Below are 20,069 nucleotides of genomic sequence, written 5' to 3' on the forward strand. Positions count from 1 at the left end.
TAAACCTAATAAAGCAATGGAGATTACTCATATTCCTAAAGTAGAAACATCCCCAAAATATAGTATGCTATATAGTAGAGGTCTAGTAGAGAAATGGGAATAAATTTAAAAATCGTATCATATTAAAGTCAATCATCTTTTTTACCTGGGTGTGGGGAAATATTCCACAACTATTGAAGGAAGTAATATCTCATTTTACTGTGCCATAATTTCGAATGTCAAATGCAGTCAATAGGTATTAGGTCTGCACATCTATTTGTAATCAGAGATTAATATCTACAACAGATGATTTTAAAGCACATTTTGAATGTCTGTGCTTTCAAAACTATAGATCAGTTTTTTATAAGGAGGTGCTTTTGCATTCTTAAAAAATGAAGTCCAGTTGGATGGATTCCAAGATGACCCTTAATGGGATTTATACTAAACTCAACTCTGGAGCAAAAAGTTCTTTTGGTTTCCAATGTGAACATCTGTGACAAATACCAAAGAGCTTTGTTACCTAAAATGATGAGAAATCTTGAGAGCAAGCTCATCTTTACCAAGGCATATTCAGCCAAGGCAATGTGTCTTAACATGCGGTCCTTCAGGTACATAATTAGTCTCTCATAGATATGACAGATATAATTTCTGCACAAGATTGCTTCTCTGCCTTACTTATGCACTTGAATTAACTTTGTAAGAAAATCAGTTAACTAACTCCACAGTAATAGCTTTTTTTTTTCAAGTAGAGCAGTTAAGATGTCTGTTTCCTCTCCTCCTACATCTGTTCTGATAGTCTACTGAATATATTTGAATTATTTTAAGGATACACAATTAATTGACAGGCCACAAAAATCACCTGAAAGTATTGTGAACTCTAATTTTGAAGTTGGATCTACATAATAAAAGAGAAGTGAAAATTTCATACACTTATGCAGATCATTTCATAATTACAGAAAATAATGGCTTGTACTGAACCAGCTGTTTTGGCTGTCCATTATCAGGACCATTACTCCTGTATGTACTCCTTTGTTGCTCAGTTGTTTCAGTCAGGTCTGACTCTTCATGACTACATTTGGGGTTTTCTGGGCAAAGATACTGGAGTTGTTTGCCATTTTCTTTGCCAGCTCATTTTACAGTTGAGTAACTGAGGCAAACAGGGTTGAATGACTTGCCCAAGGTCACACAGTTAGAAAGTGTCTGAGTCTGCATTTGAACACAGAAAGATAAGTCTTCCTGACTGCAGGCCAAGCATTTTATTCACTTTGCTACCTAGCTGCCCTTATGTACTCCTATGAACATACAAAATGTAAGGAGATTATCTGACCAGTGTGATTTTAGGGGTACTGAAACTGACAAACATAACTCCTTAGTGACCCATTTTTTTGGAGAAAAACAAGGAGAAAGAATGGTACAGTGGAATGGAGCATCAACTCTTGAGTCAGGAAACCTGGATTCAAAGCTTTGGCATGTCATTTATCATCAGTTTCTTCAACTGTGAAATGTGGGAGATGGACTAGGTGACCTATAAAATCCTTCTGTCTATGATTCTACCTCTAAGAGTTGGAGAGGGCAAGGAAGGAGTAAAGAGAAAATGCATATTCATCCTTGAATGGAAAAATATAATTCACAATTTTTAATGAATTTATTGCTAGCAGGGACCTGGTGTAGAAATCCATTATTATTCATAAACATTTGAGTAGAGATTTTGATTCTTCTGGTAGGTATCTCTTATCTTTGAAGACCAAAAGGAGAGCCCTAAGAGAATAAGAAATGGTCTGGAATGAAGGTAATGGGGCAGGAGAGAATGAAGTTCTAATGGTTCAAGTTGGGCAATCTGGTGCATGGAGGGCCACGAACAAGCATTAAACATTATTAGGATACTAGACACCAATGAGAAAGCCAACAACATTTTAGAGAAGGGGAGGTCAGGGAAATGAATCAAAATGAATGTATACTTCATAATTTAAACTCAGACTAGCTCTGCCTATAATGATCATTTTCACTGTATATTTTTTCTTAGCTTTAGCTTGACTACATGGACCCAGACAGGGAATCACTGAAAAATTTTCCCCTTTTTACTGGCAGCAGAAAGATAATTAGTAGTATTTAAGAATGTGTATAGTAGCAATCCTAATAATTTCCCTCTGTGCTTATATATTATACCACCTTTTATCCTAAGATATAAAATAACTCAAAATAAAAGTTAGTTCTAAAGATCTTATTTTAGGGCTACTGGTTTTGTCCTTTTTGCCTTTCAATTTATAAACATTTATTAAATATTCACTTTGCATAGAAAGCTGTGCACATTCTAAAAGATATACAAAAGTATTGATAAGATGTCTTATAGAGTTTATAAAATCAATTCTATCCTAATAAGAGAAGAAATAAGTAATGTTCATAGGACATGAATTTTTCATCATGGGGAAGAGACTTCTATGGAAAAGGCATATGCAGCCCCAACAATATCTGACCTTCTACTACCCACAGGGCAGGCAATCCTGGGTGCTGAAGCAGCAAGGTACCTTGATGGAGAAACAAGGAGGAGGCATGTGTAAGGTAAGTAAAATCATCATCACCATCTCCCCTTATTACTTGATCGAGGTGGCCTATATCCCTATACCCAAAATCCTTGGGAATAGGAGTGTCCTAATGATTACCAATCCTGCTTCTAGTGTGGCCCTGTAGCCATCACTGAAGAAAAAAAATCACTTTGGGGAAGAGGTCCAACTATTTCAGACACCAAGTGCTGACCAGCAGGCACTGATGGACAGGTAAGTCCAAGAATCCTGAGTAGCATAACACTCCCTAGGCCATGGATCCTCCTTCAAGCAATATCTTTCAAATCAACACCCTGGCAAGCAACCCCCATGGAGATACCACCTGGCAATTGCTTCTAAAGTTGATGTAGCCATAGCTCCTGAAAATTTGGAAAAGAAAATCTATACCACCAGATCCCCTAGAACTATCCCAATATTCAATGAAAGAAACTCATAGGATTTTATCCATAGACATGACTTTAAAGATGATGATCTTCCTTTATTTTGTCCCTGTACCCTAAAGATAAGCAGATTTTTCCAAATAATTTGCAGTTGAAACCACCTGTGTATATTATCTTCCCCATTAGAATTTAAGCTCCTTGAGATCTTTGAGTCTTATCTTTCTATTTTCTCCCCAGAACACAGCAGAGTGCTTTGCATATATTAACTACTTCATAAATGCCTTTTCATTTCTTCGTTCCTTCTTTTCTGGACTTGTACAATTACCCACAACAATACAGCCAACACCATAGTAAGGAGACAACAGTCACTGCTGCCCTTTATGGAGAATGATCTCAACTAATCACAGAAAATCCAGAAGTAGATTGACTCTTCTTTGTGCCTTTGTTTTGCACAGGGCCTTTGGAATTGTGTCTACTCATTTTTTACCTGGCAAGCAGACTCACAGAATATTCCTTCTGTGGGGAATGCATGGATCACATGAACATAATTTCTAAGTGACACATAATGGAATCAGATAACTTATGTGAATTAATTTTTTATGATGGTTTCTTCTTTTAAATTGGGGAGAATACAAGATGGTGGAGTAGAAGGACAGACCGCCTTTAGTTCTCCCTCCATAGCGCACAAAATGTAAAAATGATTAAACAAATTCTAGAGCAGCAGAAGCCACAAAATGCCAGAGGGAAACAGATTTCCAGCCCAACACAGCTTGGAAGGCTGATAGGAAGTGCTCACCAGACTCAGAGCAGAGCATAGCCCATCATGGGCCATGCTGCACAGACAAGACTAGAATAGGCTTCAGGGTGCAGAATCATGGATAACAGGTGCAGTTCCCAGATTTCTCAACCCACAAATACCAAAGACAGCTTCAAAGGGCAGTAAGAAAGATCTTTCACCTGGGTGAGAGGGGAGTAAGGTCTGGACCCAGTCCCATTCCCAGGGCAGGATCAGTCACTGAAGCAGCAGTTTCTACTTTTAGAGACCTCAGTCTAAAGACCCTGGGGAAACTTAGCAGCTGATATGGGTTTCAGTCCTGAATGGCATCCTGGGATGAGGAGGAATATGAACATGGCAGAACTGATAGCTTCTGTAGAGAGGGAATCCTACTCACAGTTGCAGGGCAGAAAAGAGTGCTTCTGGTTACTCACAGAGCAGAGAACAGGCCAGGAGAGAAGTAAACTCCTCTCCCTTGATTGTGCCACCTTGGAGGAACTGAGAACTTGCAGGTCCCTAGAGGTATCTCAGAGAACAGCTGCACAAAACTTCTGAAGCCCAGGGTAATATACCCTCCACTTGACAAATGACTCAAAAGTCAAGTTACTGATTGGGAAAATGCCCAAAAAGGGAAAAATAAGACCATAGAAGGTTACTTTGTTGGTGAAAAGGTATTTTATCCCATCCTTTTGGACGAAGAAGAGCAAAGCATACCATCAGAGGAAGATAGTAAGGTAAATTCTTCTTCATCCCAAGCCTCCAAAAAATATGCAATGGTCTCAGGTCATGGAAGAGCTCAAAAAGGATTTCGAAAATCAAGTAAGACAGGTGGGGGAAAAATTAGGAAGAGAAATGAGAGTAATGCAAGAAAATCATGAAAAGCGAGTCAACAGCTTGCTAAAGGAGACCCAAAAAATGCTGAAGAAAATGACACCTTTAAAAACAGACTAGCCCAGATGGAAAAAGAGGTCCAAAAAGCCCATGAAGAGAACAATGCTTTAAAAAGAATAATTGCCCAAATGGAAAAGGATGTTCAAAAGCTCATTGAAGAAATTAGTTCTTTAAAACTTAGAGTGGAACAGATGGAAGATAATGACTTTATGAGAAACCAAGAAATTATGAAACAAAACCAAAAGAATGAAAAATAGAAGACAATGTGAAATATCTTACTGGAAAAACAACTGAACTGGAAAATAAGTCCAGGAGAGATAATTTCAAAATTATTGGTCTACCTGAAAACCATGATTAAAAAAAGAGCCTAGACATCATCTTCCAAAAATTATCAAGGAAAAATGACCTGATATTCTAGAACCAGAGGATAAAATAGACATGGAAAAAGTTCACTGATAACCTCCTGAAATAGATCCCAAAAGGAAAACTCTTAGGAATAGTTTAGCCAAATTCCAAAGTTCCTAAATCAAGGAGAAAATATTATAAGCAGTCAGAAAGAAACATTCAAGTATTGTGGAAATACAATCAGGATAACACAGGACTTAGCAGCTTCTACACTAAGGAATCAAAGGACTTGGAATATGATATTCAGAGGTCAGAGGAGATAGAATTAAAACTAAGAATCACCTACCCAGCAAAACTGACTATAACACTTCAGGGGAAAAAAAGAATTTCAATGAAATAGAGGACTTCCATGCATTCTTGTTGAAAAGACCAGAAATGAATAGAAAAATTTGACTTTCAAATGCAAGAATCAAAAGAAACATGAAAAGAGAGACAGTAAAGAGAACCTTAAGGAACTCATTAAAGTTGAACTGTTTACATTCCTAAGTGGAATGATTTTATTTGCAACTCATTAGTCCTTTCTCAATATTAGGGTAGTTAAAGGAAATATATGTATGTGTCTGTGTATGTATGTTTATATTATTATATATTTGTAGGTTTGCATGTGTATATGGGTCTATGTATATAAATATAGAAAGAGACAGATAGTGCAAGGTGAGATGAATATGAAGGAAGAATATCTAAAAAATAAAATTTACTATCGAGTGGTATGTATTAGGAGTAAGCAAAAGAGAGAGGTAAAATGTAGCAAATCTCACATAAAAGAGGCAAGAAAGAGCCTTTACAATGGAGTGGAAGAGGGGTGAGAAGAAAGGAAATTGATCCTTACTCTCATGGGATTTGGCCTAAGGAGGGAATAACACACACTCAATTGGATATGGAAATCTATTTTAGCCTATGGGAAGGCAAGGGGGAAGTGGATAGGAGAGGGAAGATAACAGAAGGAGAAGCAAATTGGGGAAAGGGATAATCAGAAGCAAACACTATTGTGGGAGGACAGGTCAAGGGAGAGAATGGAATAAAATGGAGGGCAGGACAGGACAGGGAAATATGGTCAATCTTTTACAACACAACTATTATGGAAGTGTTTTGCATTGTCACACATGTATGACCTATATTGAATTGATTGTTTTCTCAATGAGGGTGGGTGGGGAGTGAGGAAAGGAGAGAATATGGAATTCAAAGCTTTAATAATGAATGTCAAAAATTGTTTTAACATGCAACTGGAAAAGAAGACATATATGCAATGGGGTATAGAAATCTATTTTGCACTACAGGAAAATAGAGGGAAAGGGGATGACAGGAGGGGGGATAATAGAAGGGAAGAAAGATTGGAGAAATGGGTGAATAGGGTTCATGTTGTCCTGGGGTGGGGGGTGGGGAGAGATGGGGAGAAAATTTTGAATTCAAATTCTTGTAGAAGTAAATGTTGAGAACTGAAAAATAAATAAACTACATATTTAAAAATAAATGAATACATAACTAGATTTGGGAAAACATTGCTTATCAGATAAAATACCAGTCATTTATTTTAAGAATCAAGGTCTTCAATGATACAGTATCAACCTGCCCTTACAGATTTATTTCATTCTTCTCACCTTTACCCACCTAATTTTCTAGGTAAAATGGAGTACTGACTATTCCCTAATCTTAACCTTGCTCCCTTTCCTGTTCATCTTTCTACAAGTGAACGTCTGTACAACTATTAGTTTATCAATAAGTCAGTCACTGTGTTTAGTACTGGCATGAAAACACAAAATAGCAGTGTCTACCTTCAAGGCACTCACATTCTACTAATGAAGTCACGTACGGATACCATTATACAGAGAATAAATACAAAATGAATACAAAGAGATAGCATTTCTTCCACATCTCCACTCATTGAAATCATCAGATCATAGGATCACAGGTGGAGAGCTTGATAGGACTTTCAGTGGTCATTTAGTACAACTCTTTAATTGTACAGATTAGGGAAGTAAGACCCACACAATCCATTGAGGATCAAATCTGCTGACTGACAGCTGTTATACCAATCCTCTTAAAGTGATCTTCACTCATATAAGATGAGAAGATCATGGCTGGGAGGTCTCTAAGAGGTCATTTAATCCAATGCCATACTGCAGATAAGGAAACTGAGATACATAGAGATAAAGCAAGTTTCTCAAGGTCATGCAGTAAGTAGCTGAGGCTGGATTTGCATTTACTTACCATAATACTTTGTTGAGAACCCTCTATTTTTCTCATTGCACTCTACCTCATATCCTTATAACAGTATATGTGTTTAATCCTTCTAATTTAGATATAATTTCCTTGAATATAAGGGTAGTGAAATGGAAGGAAGAACAAATTTTGAGGTAGAAAACTTGGGTTCAAATTCCAGTTCTGTAAATTGTCATGTGTGTAAACTTGACAGTCACAACCTCTCTGGAGTTACAAGATAAAGTGATTGGACTTGATAACTTTAAAGACTAAAGTTATGATTATGAGATCATGTTATTTTTCTTCATTGTGCCCCAAATGCCTTGAACGTACTAAATGCTTAATCCATGCTAGTGGAATTAAACTGATTTGGATTGAATTCATTAATCTGTGAATGGATACCACAGTAAATTAAGAATAATTAGAACATATTATCCAGAGACCCCTCTGGACCTTCTCTCTAAGGAAAGTGGATAGAAATTGGACTCTTTAACAATTGTGTATGCTTCCAAAACACTCATATAGAGTATGAATGACGTAGTTATATACTTATTTTGTTGACTTCAATAAATCTAAGAGTTGGTTTCATGTTTAATAATAGTAATGTCAAGAGCAACGACTAACTCTATATTAATTACCATATTTCACGCATTTGGTAAGCACTTTTCAATTATTATCTCATTTGATCCTCAGAACCATCATGAAAGGTACGTGCTTTTAGTCTTCTCATTACACAGATGAGGAAGCTCAGGTAAACAGATATGAAATGACTTGCCAAGGATCACTCAGCTAGTAGGGATCTGGGTTCATATCTGAACTTCATTTCCTGAGTCCAGGACAAGTACTTCAACACAGTATTTAATCTTTAAATGTCCATACTAACCTTTGATTTTAGTTCAATCATGATTTTCTTGACAAGAAATTGTTCAGATAAAGGAATATACATCCTTACATTTTATAGACACACTTTCCCTGAAATCATTAATTTTTTTCTATGAAAACATTGCACTAGGCAAACCAAATCATGGGAATCAGGAGGCAGTTGCTTAGAAGTAAAGGAATGATGTCAAAAATGGATAATTAACTGATCAACCTTGCCAAAGGGTTTTACAGTGTTACAGGGGAATTTTATAATAATATATTGATGATCTTTGATAAACACCATGACTCAAGGTCAAATTCTATGCAGGGTATGTGTATATTTCTAGGAAATACATTCATATCTCTTAAAACCCTTAAAGGAGATAAAAAAGCTCTTAATTTTGCTTAGCTCTCAAACTGTTTGTTAGATGCTTTATCCTTTTCCAGCCTCATTCAGCCACATATGACAAGATCTCTTTCCAAGATAAATGATAGCCTATGTAACCCTGATTTGGTAAAGGACACATCTGAGGTATTACTTCGGATGATGGATAGTTAAAAACTTTACACTAAAAACAGATACATACATAATGGAGAAGTTATTTAAGAATAGATGATAAGTGGGAAATATCCAGTACTTCATAAATATTATGATCACAATTCATAGTATGAAAACTCATTAGTGGATTTCATGTGAATATATTACCCCCACACACCATGAAGGAGTGTTCCATTTCATTCTACTTAGTGTTGACAACAATAGTAATATGACATTTTACATTTCTCTGTTGAATCTCAGTGGCTTCAGCAGGGTCACATATTTGTAAGGATGGCCATTTGACTAAGGCATCTTTATAGTCATCATGATGATGATGATGATATTAACTCATTTTTCATTCATGTCCAACTCTTCATGACCCCTTTGGGGTTTTCTTGGCAAAGGTAGTGGAGTAGTTTGCCATTTCCTTCTCTGAGGATGGATTTGAAATAACTCTAGGCTCAGCACTTTATCCACTGAACCACCCAGTCACTCCTACGGTCACTAAGACAAAATCAGAAAAATTGCTGGGCTTGGAGTCCAAGGGCCTAACTTCAAGTCCCAGCTCTGTCACTTAATACCTTTATGAACTAGGGAAAGTCACTTAACTTTTCTGGGACTGTTGCCTCATCTGTAAAATAAGAAGGGATGTTCTAGATCATTTCTAAGGCACTTTGTAGCTTCCTATCTATGATCCTATGATCCTAGGAGCTATGGGAACTGTCACTGAAAAGGAAATCAACTTTTTTGATTGTCATCCTGCCAGCATTATCTAAAGCGGTATAGAGGAGCATCACCAAAGACAAACTGGGTTAGGTTTGAAACACTCTTAAGAAAGGAAGACAGATCTTAATATTTGGCAGGGAAGACTTTGATGAAGCAACATCAGCACCTTTAACTCCTTATCACATAACAAAAATAATGTAGAAAAGTAGTGCCTTCTAGTAAAGCAATTCACTGTGCTACTGACTCTTTAATCCTGAATGAATATAAGTTATAGCCACATCCTGGAAGAGTCAAATAATGACTGCTCTCAATATAAATTAAGCAGACATATGAGTCATTGGCACCAAAGTCATAATAGAGTTCAATCAGATCACTCTGCCATTCAAGAATGGAACTACATATAAAGTGAGACTATAAGAATGAGTCCAAGAGTCAATGAAAGCTAAGTCTCATTCTACATCTTTCCAGTATAATGTTTTTGTTTACTGTTTATATTTGGAAGAAACATGTCATTTGTTTGCTTTATTTTTGTTCGTTCTTGTATACGTCCTGGAATTTGCCTCACTTTCAAAATATCTATGCTAGTTCTTTATAGTAGGTTTATGATGTATAGCCACAAAGAGAAATGGAGCATTAGGATAAATAATCCAGATAAATCCTATCATAGTAATTATTTACTTGGAATGTCAAGAGAATTGAAGCAAAAGACTATTTGGATTTGCATAATCCAGGAAATCCCATTAGTTTTTAACTCATTAATTAAAATACTTTGTGGAACAAGGTTTGGAAGGGATCATCGAAAAGCAACCTATGTCATCTTCCCTTGTCTCTGAAAGGAGTAAGAAACAATTCCAAATCAATAGTTATCCACTATTTTAAAATAAATTCTAGAGATTTCTGAGCTTTCCCATTTTTGTAGCCCTTAAAAGAATTCCTTTTTAGATTTCACCTAAATCACACCTAATTCATCTTTATTTCATGGCCTAATAGGCTTCTTTCCACAGATATGAAGAAAGGTTGCTCCACTTGATCTAATCAATAGGACAATGCTTTCCACTTTGTTTCTTCAATACTGTTGTTGTTACTGTTCAATAATTTCAGGAGCGTCCAACTCTTTATTTGGAGTTTTCTTGGCAAAGATCCTGGAGCAGTTTGCCATTTCTTTCTCTAACTCATGGTCACATAGCTAATGTCTGAGGTGGAATTGGAATTCAAGTCTTCCTGACTCCAGGTCTGGTGCTTTATCCAGTGCACCACTTAGCTGCCCTTTCATCAATACTAACAATGGCCAAACTGGATAGTTGTTGTTGCTCTGTATCCTTCATTTTGGAAGAGGACCAGTGACATCGTGGGGTGATCTTGACTCACTCATGATTTGTATTTAAGTGGGGCAGAGTTGCACAAAGTCATCAGCTTCCCTTTGTTCCAGAGTCATTGAAGTCCACTGAGAAGACAGAAGTCAAGACGACTGGCAATGGTTCAGCATAAAGGTCTCTCAATGCATCCTGGACCATCTCCAGTAATCCTGAAGAATATCTGGTCACTGGATTCAAATGGCTCTGGAGGAAAAGTGAGGCTGGTGACCTGCACAGCCCTCCCTCACTCAAAACAAAGTCAAGTGCAAGTCATGTCATCATTTCTCTAATGGCATGGTCTTCGGCAACGAAGGACCAATGCAAAATGACCTTAGCATCTTTGATGTCTAATCAAGCTCTAAGCACTCCAGCAGATTTTGTACAGAACATGGTCCTTGTACAAAAGTAAATTGCCACTAAATTGCCTTCATCATCATCATCATCACCATCACCATTACCATCACAACTACAATATATCACAATATATAGCATTTTAAGTTTTGCAAAACACTTTATTTCATTAATGCTTGTTGTAATACTGTGAGGGATGTAAGTACTCATAACAGGAGGTAAATGTTACAGAATGTCATAGATGGAAAAATAACTTAGGAACTATCTAATCCATCTCATTATGCAGATAAGGAAACAGAAACACAAAAAAGTCCAGTAATTTGAACAAAGTTATGCAAATCATTAGTGAGAGAGCCACAACTAGAAATCACTTTTCTATTTTGTTATTTCAATATTCCTATCCTTATACAAACAACCGTTGTAGTAGCTTGTAGTGCTACAAAGACCAGTATCAAGTAGAACATGATAATCTAAGGGCAAAAAAGACATGGTTTGTGTAGTGACTTCCTTTATACCTTGAGTTCAGTTATTCAAGCCACCCTATCTCCAGTTGAAAAGTTACATCATAAGATTTACATGAACTGATTCAAAGTGAAGTAAGCAGAGCCAAGAAAAGAATGCAAACAATGATTACAACAAAGAAAATAGAAACCACAACAAAATAAAAGAAATTTAATGTCCTGAAATTGTAAAATGTTTGCTTAGCTCCAAAGAAGAGATAATGGAAACTACCTTTCTCTAACTCCTTTCAGAAGTGAGAGGTCCGGAATATTACATATAATAGACTTTTTTGATGAATAATCAATCCTCCTAATTTTTTCCCCATATTCCACTTTAAAAAAGTTTTTACTGTGAGGGAGGCCCCTCTAAAAGGAGAAGAGGAGGGATATCGGGGAAATTATAAAAGCAAAATATATTAACAAAATTTATTCTTAGAAAAGTTATATCATATGGCCAAATCAACTCACTCCATATTAGAAACCATATCTTGAAATATCTCTTGGGATTTTTTTTCTAAGACACCCTACTTACGGAGTCCTCTTCTATTTGAATAGTAAATAACAACAACTCACATCCAATATCTGGCCTCAGCTTTTTGTCGTATTCTCTTAGCAACTTGTTGAGTATAAGAGTCACATCAGTGTCTTGAGTTTTTGGAGCCAGGACCCACTTTTGGTTATAAGACAGATCTTCATATTCATCATCTTCAATCTTTCTAGACCTGTAATGAAAATTTAAATGAGGCATATAAATAGAATATAGCTGTTTCTTTCCCTGTTGATAGGTCTTACATTTTCTAGCCTATGAACTATTTGAGGGGATAAGTAGAAGAAAAGAGAAAAGTGAACCATGGGTACAATTAATTCCAGCTGCTGCTGCTTTCCAGTCAATGAGAGAGGGAGGACCTCACAGGAGACATGGAAAGAATGGGACTGCTCATAATGTTTCTATCTCCTTTTAGTGAATTATTTTATGTAAATAAGGATCACCTGACCAGAACAGAACTATGGGAGAAATCCTGTTCTAAAGATGACCACTAAAACATCCAGCCCATAGAATACTTTAGGATTACTAACCACCAGTTTTTTTCTGCACCACACTTTGAAAGCCAATGTTTGAGAATTCAATCTGACTAAAGTGAGCTCTGGAGGAATAACCATTTCTAAGAGTTTTTTTTTTTTTGCAAGGTTTCTCAGCTATAATTTTCATTGTTTTTCCCCCAAAGACAACATTTATTGCTGAAGCTAAGAATAGTCTGCTCAGGCTTTACCAATTGAAAATAATTGGGTAAACAGTTTCACTCCATTACTTCTCCCTGCAACTGGAATCAGAGAATTTATGCAGATATACTTGTGTTATAGGATTGGCATTTTTTTCCCCTCCCAGTCTTTCTCATAATAGCTAACTTGTAATAGAGTTCTTGGGGAGGAAGAATCTTCTGGAAGCATTACTTGGTCCTTCCAACACACAAACTGATTCATCTCTTGCACAGCAGGCTAATAAGGATATTAAAAATTTAACCATTTTAATACATTTTGATCATTTGGGTCCATTAATAAATGAATATATCCTCAAAAGAAGACTGCACTAGACTTTGAGAATACATTGTACTCTGTAGGTTAGTACTGTGAAGCAGCTAGATACATATTCGATCTAACCCAATGCAGTCGTGTCCATAAATTGACTATTATGTCCAGGCCCTGGCCAGGCAGTATGGATACAAAGATGAAAATAAGATAGTCCCTGCCCTAAAAAAGCTGAATTTCTAGGGAGTAAAAGTGAGCATGAGAGCCAACATATACACAGATCCAAATACAAGAAAATGTGAAAGGAGCTGAGACTGCTGATAAAAGGAGGGGGGGGACACAAAAGGCTTCCTACAAGTTGAAGGAACCCAAGTACATAAGGAAAATTATCTCAGAGTAAGTAATTTATTTTCTGTGTACTTGTCTATTAAAAAATGTAACAATGTAGGGCTTTAAAAAGAATAGATTTTGCTGTCATCTTAAAGTGGATGTTTTCAAATGGATTTCCATTTAGCATGCACAAATAGATAGAAAAAATAAATATTAAATAAATTATTTAATTGGACCTGATTTTTCTTTTCCTTCCCAGCACCTACATGCGTGTGTGCATGTGTGTGTGCATGTGCATGTATGTGTGTGTGCATGTATATGTCTGTGTGTGTGTGATCCTTACACAGCATGGCATTAGAAATAATAGTAGGAGCCCTGGTGGATTTGTCTTGAGTTACAGTTCTCGAATGTCATTTTGTTTAGATTTTGTCTGTGGAAGATTTCATAGCTTCCTCACCTCAAGATATGTATTCATATGGCTGGGGTTTTTTTAAATTTTTTTTTAGTTTTTAACACTCACTTCCATAAATTTTTTTGAGTTTTAAGTTTTCTCTGCCAGCCTCCCCTCTCCCCTCCCAAGATGGCAAGCATTCTGATATGTTGTACATATATGTTCTTATTAAACATAATTTCATATTAGCATATGACTGTTCTTGCTAGATACATGTTAATAAACACAATTATTATTGACTGAATTATCCATATATACAGAGAGTGGAAATGTCACACCATGTGACTAATAAGAAAGGGTGTATATATGTATGTCTATGTGTGTGTGTACGTGTGTGTGTAGATGTATATAAACATGGAAATAAAATTCCATTTGCTTTTGCTTTAAAAATACAACATATGACATTCTAAAATCTTGTATTTTGTATATTATATATTAAAGCAATAATCATTTTCCTAATTTAAGCTTACTTAGGTGAATATTTAAAACAATATTTATTCCTTGACCTCATATTTACCAAACGTTGGTGACAGGATGTCAAATACTTGGTGGAAGGTTTGAGGAATTTGACCAAGGACTGAAAAAAATGGCTATGCATGAGACAAAATGTATAATATTCAAATAAAGTACATAATTTAAAGTTTACTATTATACTAAATAATTTATGCAACCTTTCTACATATTTTAAGTAATGGTATTAAATTTATAAGTATGTTTCACCTTTAAAAGAAAATTGTCCCTGTTATTGAGGGATATTAAATTTACTGTCTCATAGAAATCAACAGGGTACATGGTATAGTGGTTGGGTAAGTATAGTGATTTGGGATGCCATTAACCCTTGAAGAGCTTAGAAGATCCTGAAAGGATTATAGGTTCATAGAACCATCCAGTTCAGGGGTGAGGAATCTGCAGCCTCGGGGCAACATATGATCCTCTAAGTCCTCAAGTGTAACCCTTTGACTAAATCCAAACTTCACAAAATAAATCTTCTTAATAAAAGAATTTGTTCTGTAAAACTTGTACTCTTCAAAAAGTCACACCCAATGACTTAGAAGACCACATGTGGCCTCAAGTCTGCAGGTTTACCACCTCTGATTCTAGTCCAATACCTTTATATTATGAAGGAAGAAACTAATGCCCAGAGAGGCTAGTTGACTTAGCTAATATGGCTTAGTAAGAATCAGAATTTGAGGTGAGGTTTAAATCCAGGTTTCCTTTCTTCAGAGTCAAGTCTCTTTCCATTGCACCAAAGGACAAGAACATTTCTCAGATGTTTGACTGGAAGAATGAGAGTTCTATTTGTCCTCTCTCCCCCAACCTTCTCTCTTCTCCCTCATTTATAATTGTGAACACAAGCATGTCTGTGTATCATATATATTAGTCAAAATAAATTTATATTTAACTATCTCTTTGGTGAGTTTTAGATGGATTAATGAGGTTTATAGTTATATATTCTATTATGACTTTTTTAGAAATTATATAGACATGGTTTTAGTCTCTTAAAAATTCTACTCAGATAGTACTTATAGTAAGCCTAATTCTCCCTCTGGTGGTAAGGAGAAAGAGTAGGTTATCATAAAACTTTGGAGAGTGATTCTCCAAGTGTTTGTGTTTGTATTTGTGTATGAGTGTGTGTGTGTGTGTGGGGGGGGGGATGACAAAGAGATTGAGGCAGTGTAGAAAGAAGCAAGAATAATGCTTTCCTTCCAAATCCACAATCACATATACAATTATCATATGGCATTGATAAATTGTAATTAAATCTGTATAGCTCTACATGATGGCAGTCTATGTACTTGATTTTCCTGCCACAAGATCAGTCAGAACTGTTTCTCTCCCTGTCCCGGTTGCCCATGACAATTGCATTGGCTATTTTAGAAGGTAAGGTTTAAGGACTGTTTGATCCAAAGTCAAAGGAATTATTCTCCCCTTGAGGAAAGACTGAGATTGGTGGGAGGGAAGAAACTAGAGGATGAAATATAGGTAAAGAGGATGTGTTCCCTGGAAGGCAGTTACCAGGTTTTCTGACTTGGGCTTTGCCAGGAACAGGGGAGAAAATCATTCTTGCTATGCACGGCTAGGATTTTCTTACAGTCTTGCTCTAGTAAAATTTTGCAAGAAATTTCAAAGGATGGCTGTTGCTGGCCATAGGTGGGAGTGAAAGTAAGGAAATAGAGTAACCTTTTAATTCTAGTCAGTCAGGTTATGTACATTATTAAATTGTGTTTTATTACTTGTCTTACTGGCTACTAAACATCATTTGTGTAATTTATGGTCTTAAAAATAAGTAAATGATTAAAAATTAGTAATATGCTATCAGTTGACTGTTTAACAGAATTTGTTTTAATATCTTATACATCAACTGTAAGACTAAAGACGATAATGAAGCATCATTCCTGAAAACTTTTTTTAAAAGCCTTCAAAAGCAGATTGTCTTGGCTTTTCCAAACTATAACCAAGGTGTTTGAGATTGTGGTTACTTTCTTTATGATGGTCAAGCTACTTTATTTCAAGATGTCAAGGGTCCATCTTCCCTGTCCCCAGTCCCAAGATATAAATGCAGAGAACTACAACTGTAGACATCTTTTCCAGGGAATTTCTAAGAGAGACAAGTATTCTGAGGTGACCACTAGGAAGTGCGAAAAAAGAAGCAGATGGGTGTGATAACAGTTATAAAAGAGAACCTAAATTCATCTGCTTTTATTTGACCATCATACTAACTCCAAAAGATTGTAAATCACTTTCAAGAGGAATATATAAAGTGCTAATCATCCTGATAGGATGTAAAGCATAAACCGAAGACTAACACATGAGACTCAAGCAGAAGAACAATGCCTTAACTGCAGGACCTTGGAAAAAATTCTTCCCCTTCCCCATATACAAGGTGACATGTTGGTTTTCTCAAAGACATAGAAACATTTGAAAGCTCAGTTTTAAATTAGACAAAAATGAAAATTGTCATTCTGTATAGGACCTCTATTTTAATGATCTTATTCAAGGAACCTATACAAAATTTAGTCAAGTAAATTTTATAGTAATCAGTTTGTCTTAGAAGGGTGGTAATGTGGAAAGACCCAAGGAATCCATGGTTTAAGTCAGATATATATGGGTGGAGAAAGTGTTGAGGAAAGTTTTTATAGAGGGAGGTAGAGATAATAACCCATGTTTTCCAGTCTTTTCATCAGGGTGTCAAAAGAAATTGAGGAAATGCCTCACCAAGGTAGAACTCTCCCTCCTACATAGCCCCAGTGGTGTACTTATAAGAAGACATGGAAAAGATTCCTATAAGATAGGTAATTATTGTCCTGGAGGAAATATTCTCATTACTGAACTCATAGAACTAGGTGATTAGTTATAAAAAAAAAAGTATATAAATGCTGTATACATCCAAAGAGCAGAGAGCAAGGAAAACATAGGAAAATACAATATTCAATATAATGAGTTCCATGAATACAACATTCAACATAAATTATATGACAATCACAGGAGGATCTAGCTAAATATGCTTTCCTAATAGATTTTACTTCAGAATCTCAGATTGAAATGTAACAAGCAAATATCTGTCTGTTTCCCTGTCTCTGCCTCCACAAAAGTAAATGCTGATGTACGGTCTCAGACACTCTTCTTTCACAGCCATCACTTGGCTTTAGTGGAAAGACAGAAAAGAGACATATGTCTCAATGATAAAGTTTTCTGTGAGTCACTGGTTGAATATTCCTTTTTAGGAACAGCATATGAAATTGGTATTACACCTGGACTTCTGGGAAGAAAGGGAAACAGGGATTTTTTTTTTCTTTTGGGAAAGCTAAATCTTTGGTTTCTGTGGTAGATACAAAAAGAGAGCAACTTTAGTCCTCAGATTTTTTTTGTTTGTTTTCAAATAATTTTTTGAGTAAGGATTCTTATGTTAAAATTTTATAGACAGAAATTAAGAATAATAGAAATCAGTTTTTGTCAATAAAAGATAATTTTAGTGCTTTTTCCAAGTTATTCCATTTCTGCAAATGAAATTCAGAATATCAGAAAGTGACAAGTTAAACACATATGTTTGGTGTGGAGGAGTAGCTAAACAGAAATATTTCCTGGGAAGGAGATTCTAGCATCTCCATGTTTGGCTTTGAAATTGTATCCTAAAGGAGGCTATTTCATCAGGAATTCTAGCCAAATAATTAAATGTTGGAATATGCACAGAAGTCAGAGGGAAGAAAACACCCTTGGAGGTCATAAAAGGGTTGCCCTGCAGACCCCATTTGTGGTGGAAGCAAGACTTTCTTTTTTTTCCCTGATTTATAACCAAATCTGTTGTCATTACTGCAGCCTGAATTTAACTCTTCTGCTACTCTCCAGTTTATTGGGAAGAACTTATTTAGTTAGCTTCACAATGTAGTCAGATTAGGGCACACAGTTCTATGAAGGAAACACAGAAAATGTTTACACTTGGAACCCTATCGCTTCCTTGGCAAATGTAATAGCATCCTTCCCAGAATAGGAAAAGAGGGAGCAGGGAGGTGAGAGGACTGAAGGAAGTGTGGTGAGTGTATTTGGGGACAACTGGTGAGGGGAATACCTCAGAAAAAGGCTGACTCAACTGTGTCTCTCCTTTCCCTTGTCACTCAAAATGGGACAGAGTTCTTCATCCGTTTTCCCCCTCTAGGGTGGTAATACAGATTCAGAGCAACTGATACGACCCAGGATGAGGAAAGAATGTGGGGGGAGAGCAGCAGACTTTTCCTTCCGACCTCTGAGAAGGAAAATCAAGTATTTGCTGCCAATCTTGGGTTGTTCAAACCCCTAAATTCCTTCTCCATTTTTGGAAGAGTCAAGTAATTCAGGAGTCAGCAACATTGTGGGCCAAGGTTGCAGCTGACTCCCTTGGAGAAGAAGGTACTGAGCTAGAAAGGGGGTGATGGAGCGATGAAAAGGTTTGTTTTTTTTTTAATTGTTTCCAAAGTGGAGATTTGATCTCCTTACGCTCACAGTCAGCGAGCAAGCTTACAAGGCTAACTAAGATCAGAAAAGCCCGACAAAAAGCACTAATGTGGGACAGCAGAGCCGGGGATTCCAACCAGGATTTCCCTCTGCTTCCACCATCAGCCCCTGCCCCAAACCCTCCACACTCTCCTTCTAGGGACAGTCCTCATAGATTCCCGACGCCCAGAAAAGATCCCCCCTCTGGAAAACCCGGAAAGAATCCCCCGGAGCAGGCTTACCGTGCGTGGAGCTCGGAGAGGAGACAGAAGAGCACCAGCAGCTTAGGGGCCATGGTTTAAGAAGCGGTGCTTTCCAGGTAGATGGAGCTGGGTGCGAGAAATGCGGCAGAACTGAACTGAGAGATAGTGAGGAGATAAGGGGAGGGGCAGTGAGGTGATAATCGGAGTGGGGGAAAGAGGTGAAGTGAGTCCGGTGTTGCGGGGAGTCTGTGCACACCCCCTATTTCTTCTCTGCAGCTCTCTTCACCTTGCTTGACAAGATCAGCACTCAGCTTTCCCGATGCAAGTGTAGACAGGGCTTCCTTGGATCTGACAGGTGTGAAGGGTCTACTGGGGCTTTAGCCTTTTCCTTCCAATGCTCCCAGCCCCCCCACCCCCACCCCCTCTGCTTCTCTCACCTCCCCACTGCCCCTCAACAGTCAGCCAATTGTATGCAAAGCCGTTCCTGTTTATCCGCGAGGCGTGAACCCTGAGCCCAGATCCCAGCCCGAAGGAGATTCCCGAGGCTCTGGGGAGTCGGGCAACTGGGGCGCCGAGCCCCTAGGTGAAGCACCTGTTCTCCACCCAGGAGGAGAGGCAACTGGGACTGCGGGAGCCGAAGAGAAGACAGCAGCAGCGGCTGCGGTGGTAACAGCAGCAAGGCACCAGTATCGAAAATCAGCAAGGGGAGCCCCCCACAGACCCACGCGCAACCGAGTTCCCAGTAGCACTTGGCTCGGAGCCCGGGCCAACAGGTATTCCCTGATCGAGTGGAACTGCTGCCGGGTGGACTTGCCTTTAGAAGTGAGGACTCTGACAGGCACGCGCGCGCAAGCACACACACACACACACACACACACACACACACACACTTAATAATAACGAAAAAGACTCTCCTGCTAGCCACGCTCCCAAACCAAAATATAGGCACCTCCCCCACTGCGATTCAATCAGTATTAATGTGCCAGTCTCCTAAGGAAGGAAGGCAGCAGCAGCCTCGATTGCTGGGTTCACCAGGTTGGTACCATCCTAAGCGACCCAGCGGATGGAG

At 37.6% G+C, this 20,069-nt stretch overlaps 1 protein-coding gene across 1 annotated transcript in view; it reads right to left on the reverse strand.

The window, feature by feature from the left end:
• The window catches only part of GABRG3 (gamma-aminobutyric acid type A receptor subunit gamma3), an 860,421-nt gene extending 841,021 nt beyond the window's left edge, over window positions 1–19,400 (reverse strand). The window contains exons 1-2 of the mRNA XM_072614581.1: window positions 19,040–19,400; window positions 12,095–12,243 (exon numbers count right to left, since the gene is read on the reverse strand). Coding sequence (XP_072470682.1) covers window positions 12,095–12,243; window positions 19,040–19,092 — 202 coding nt within the window. The 5' untranslated portion in view covers window positions 19,093–19,400. The remainder of the gene's footprint in view (window positions 1–12,094; window positions 12,244–19,039) is intronic.
• Between the last annotated feature and the right edge of the window lie 669 nt (window positions 19,401–20,069).

This window comes from Notamacropus eugenii, chromosome 5, assembly GCF_028372415.1.
Source record: "Notamacropus eugenii isolate mMacEug1 chromosome 5, mMacEug1.pri_v2, whole genome shotgun sequence".
Taxonomy (NCBI): Eukaryota; Metazoa; Chordata; class Mammalia; order Diprotodontia; family Macropodidae; genus Notamacropus; species Notamacropus eugenii.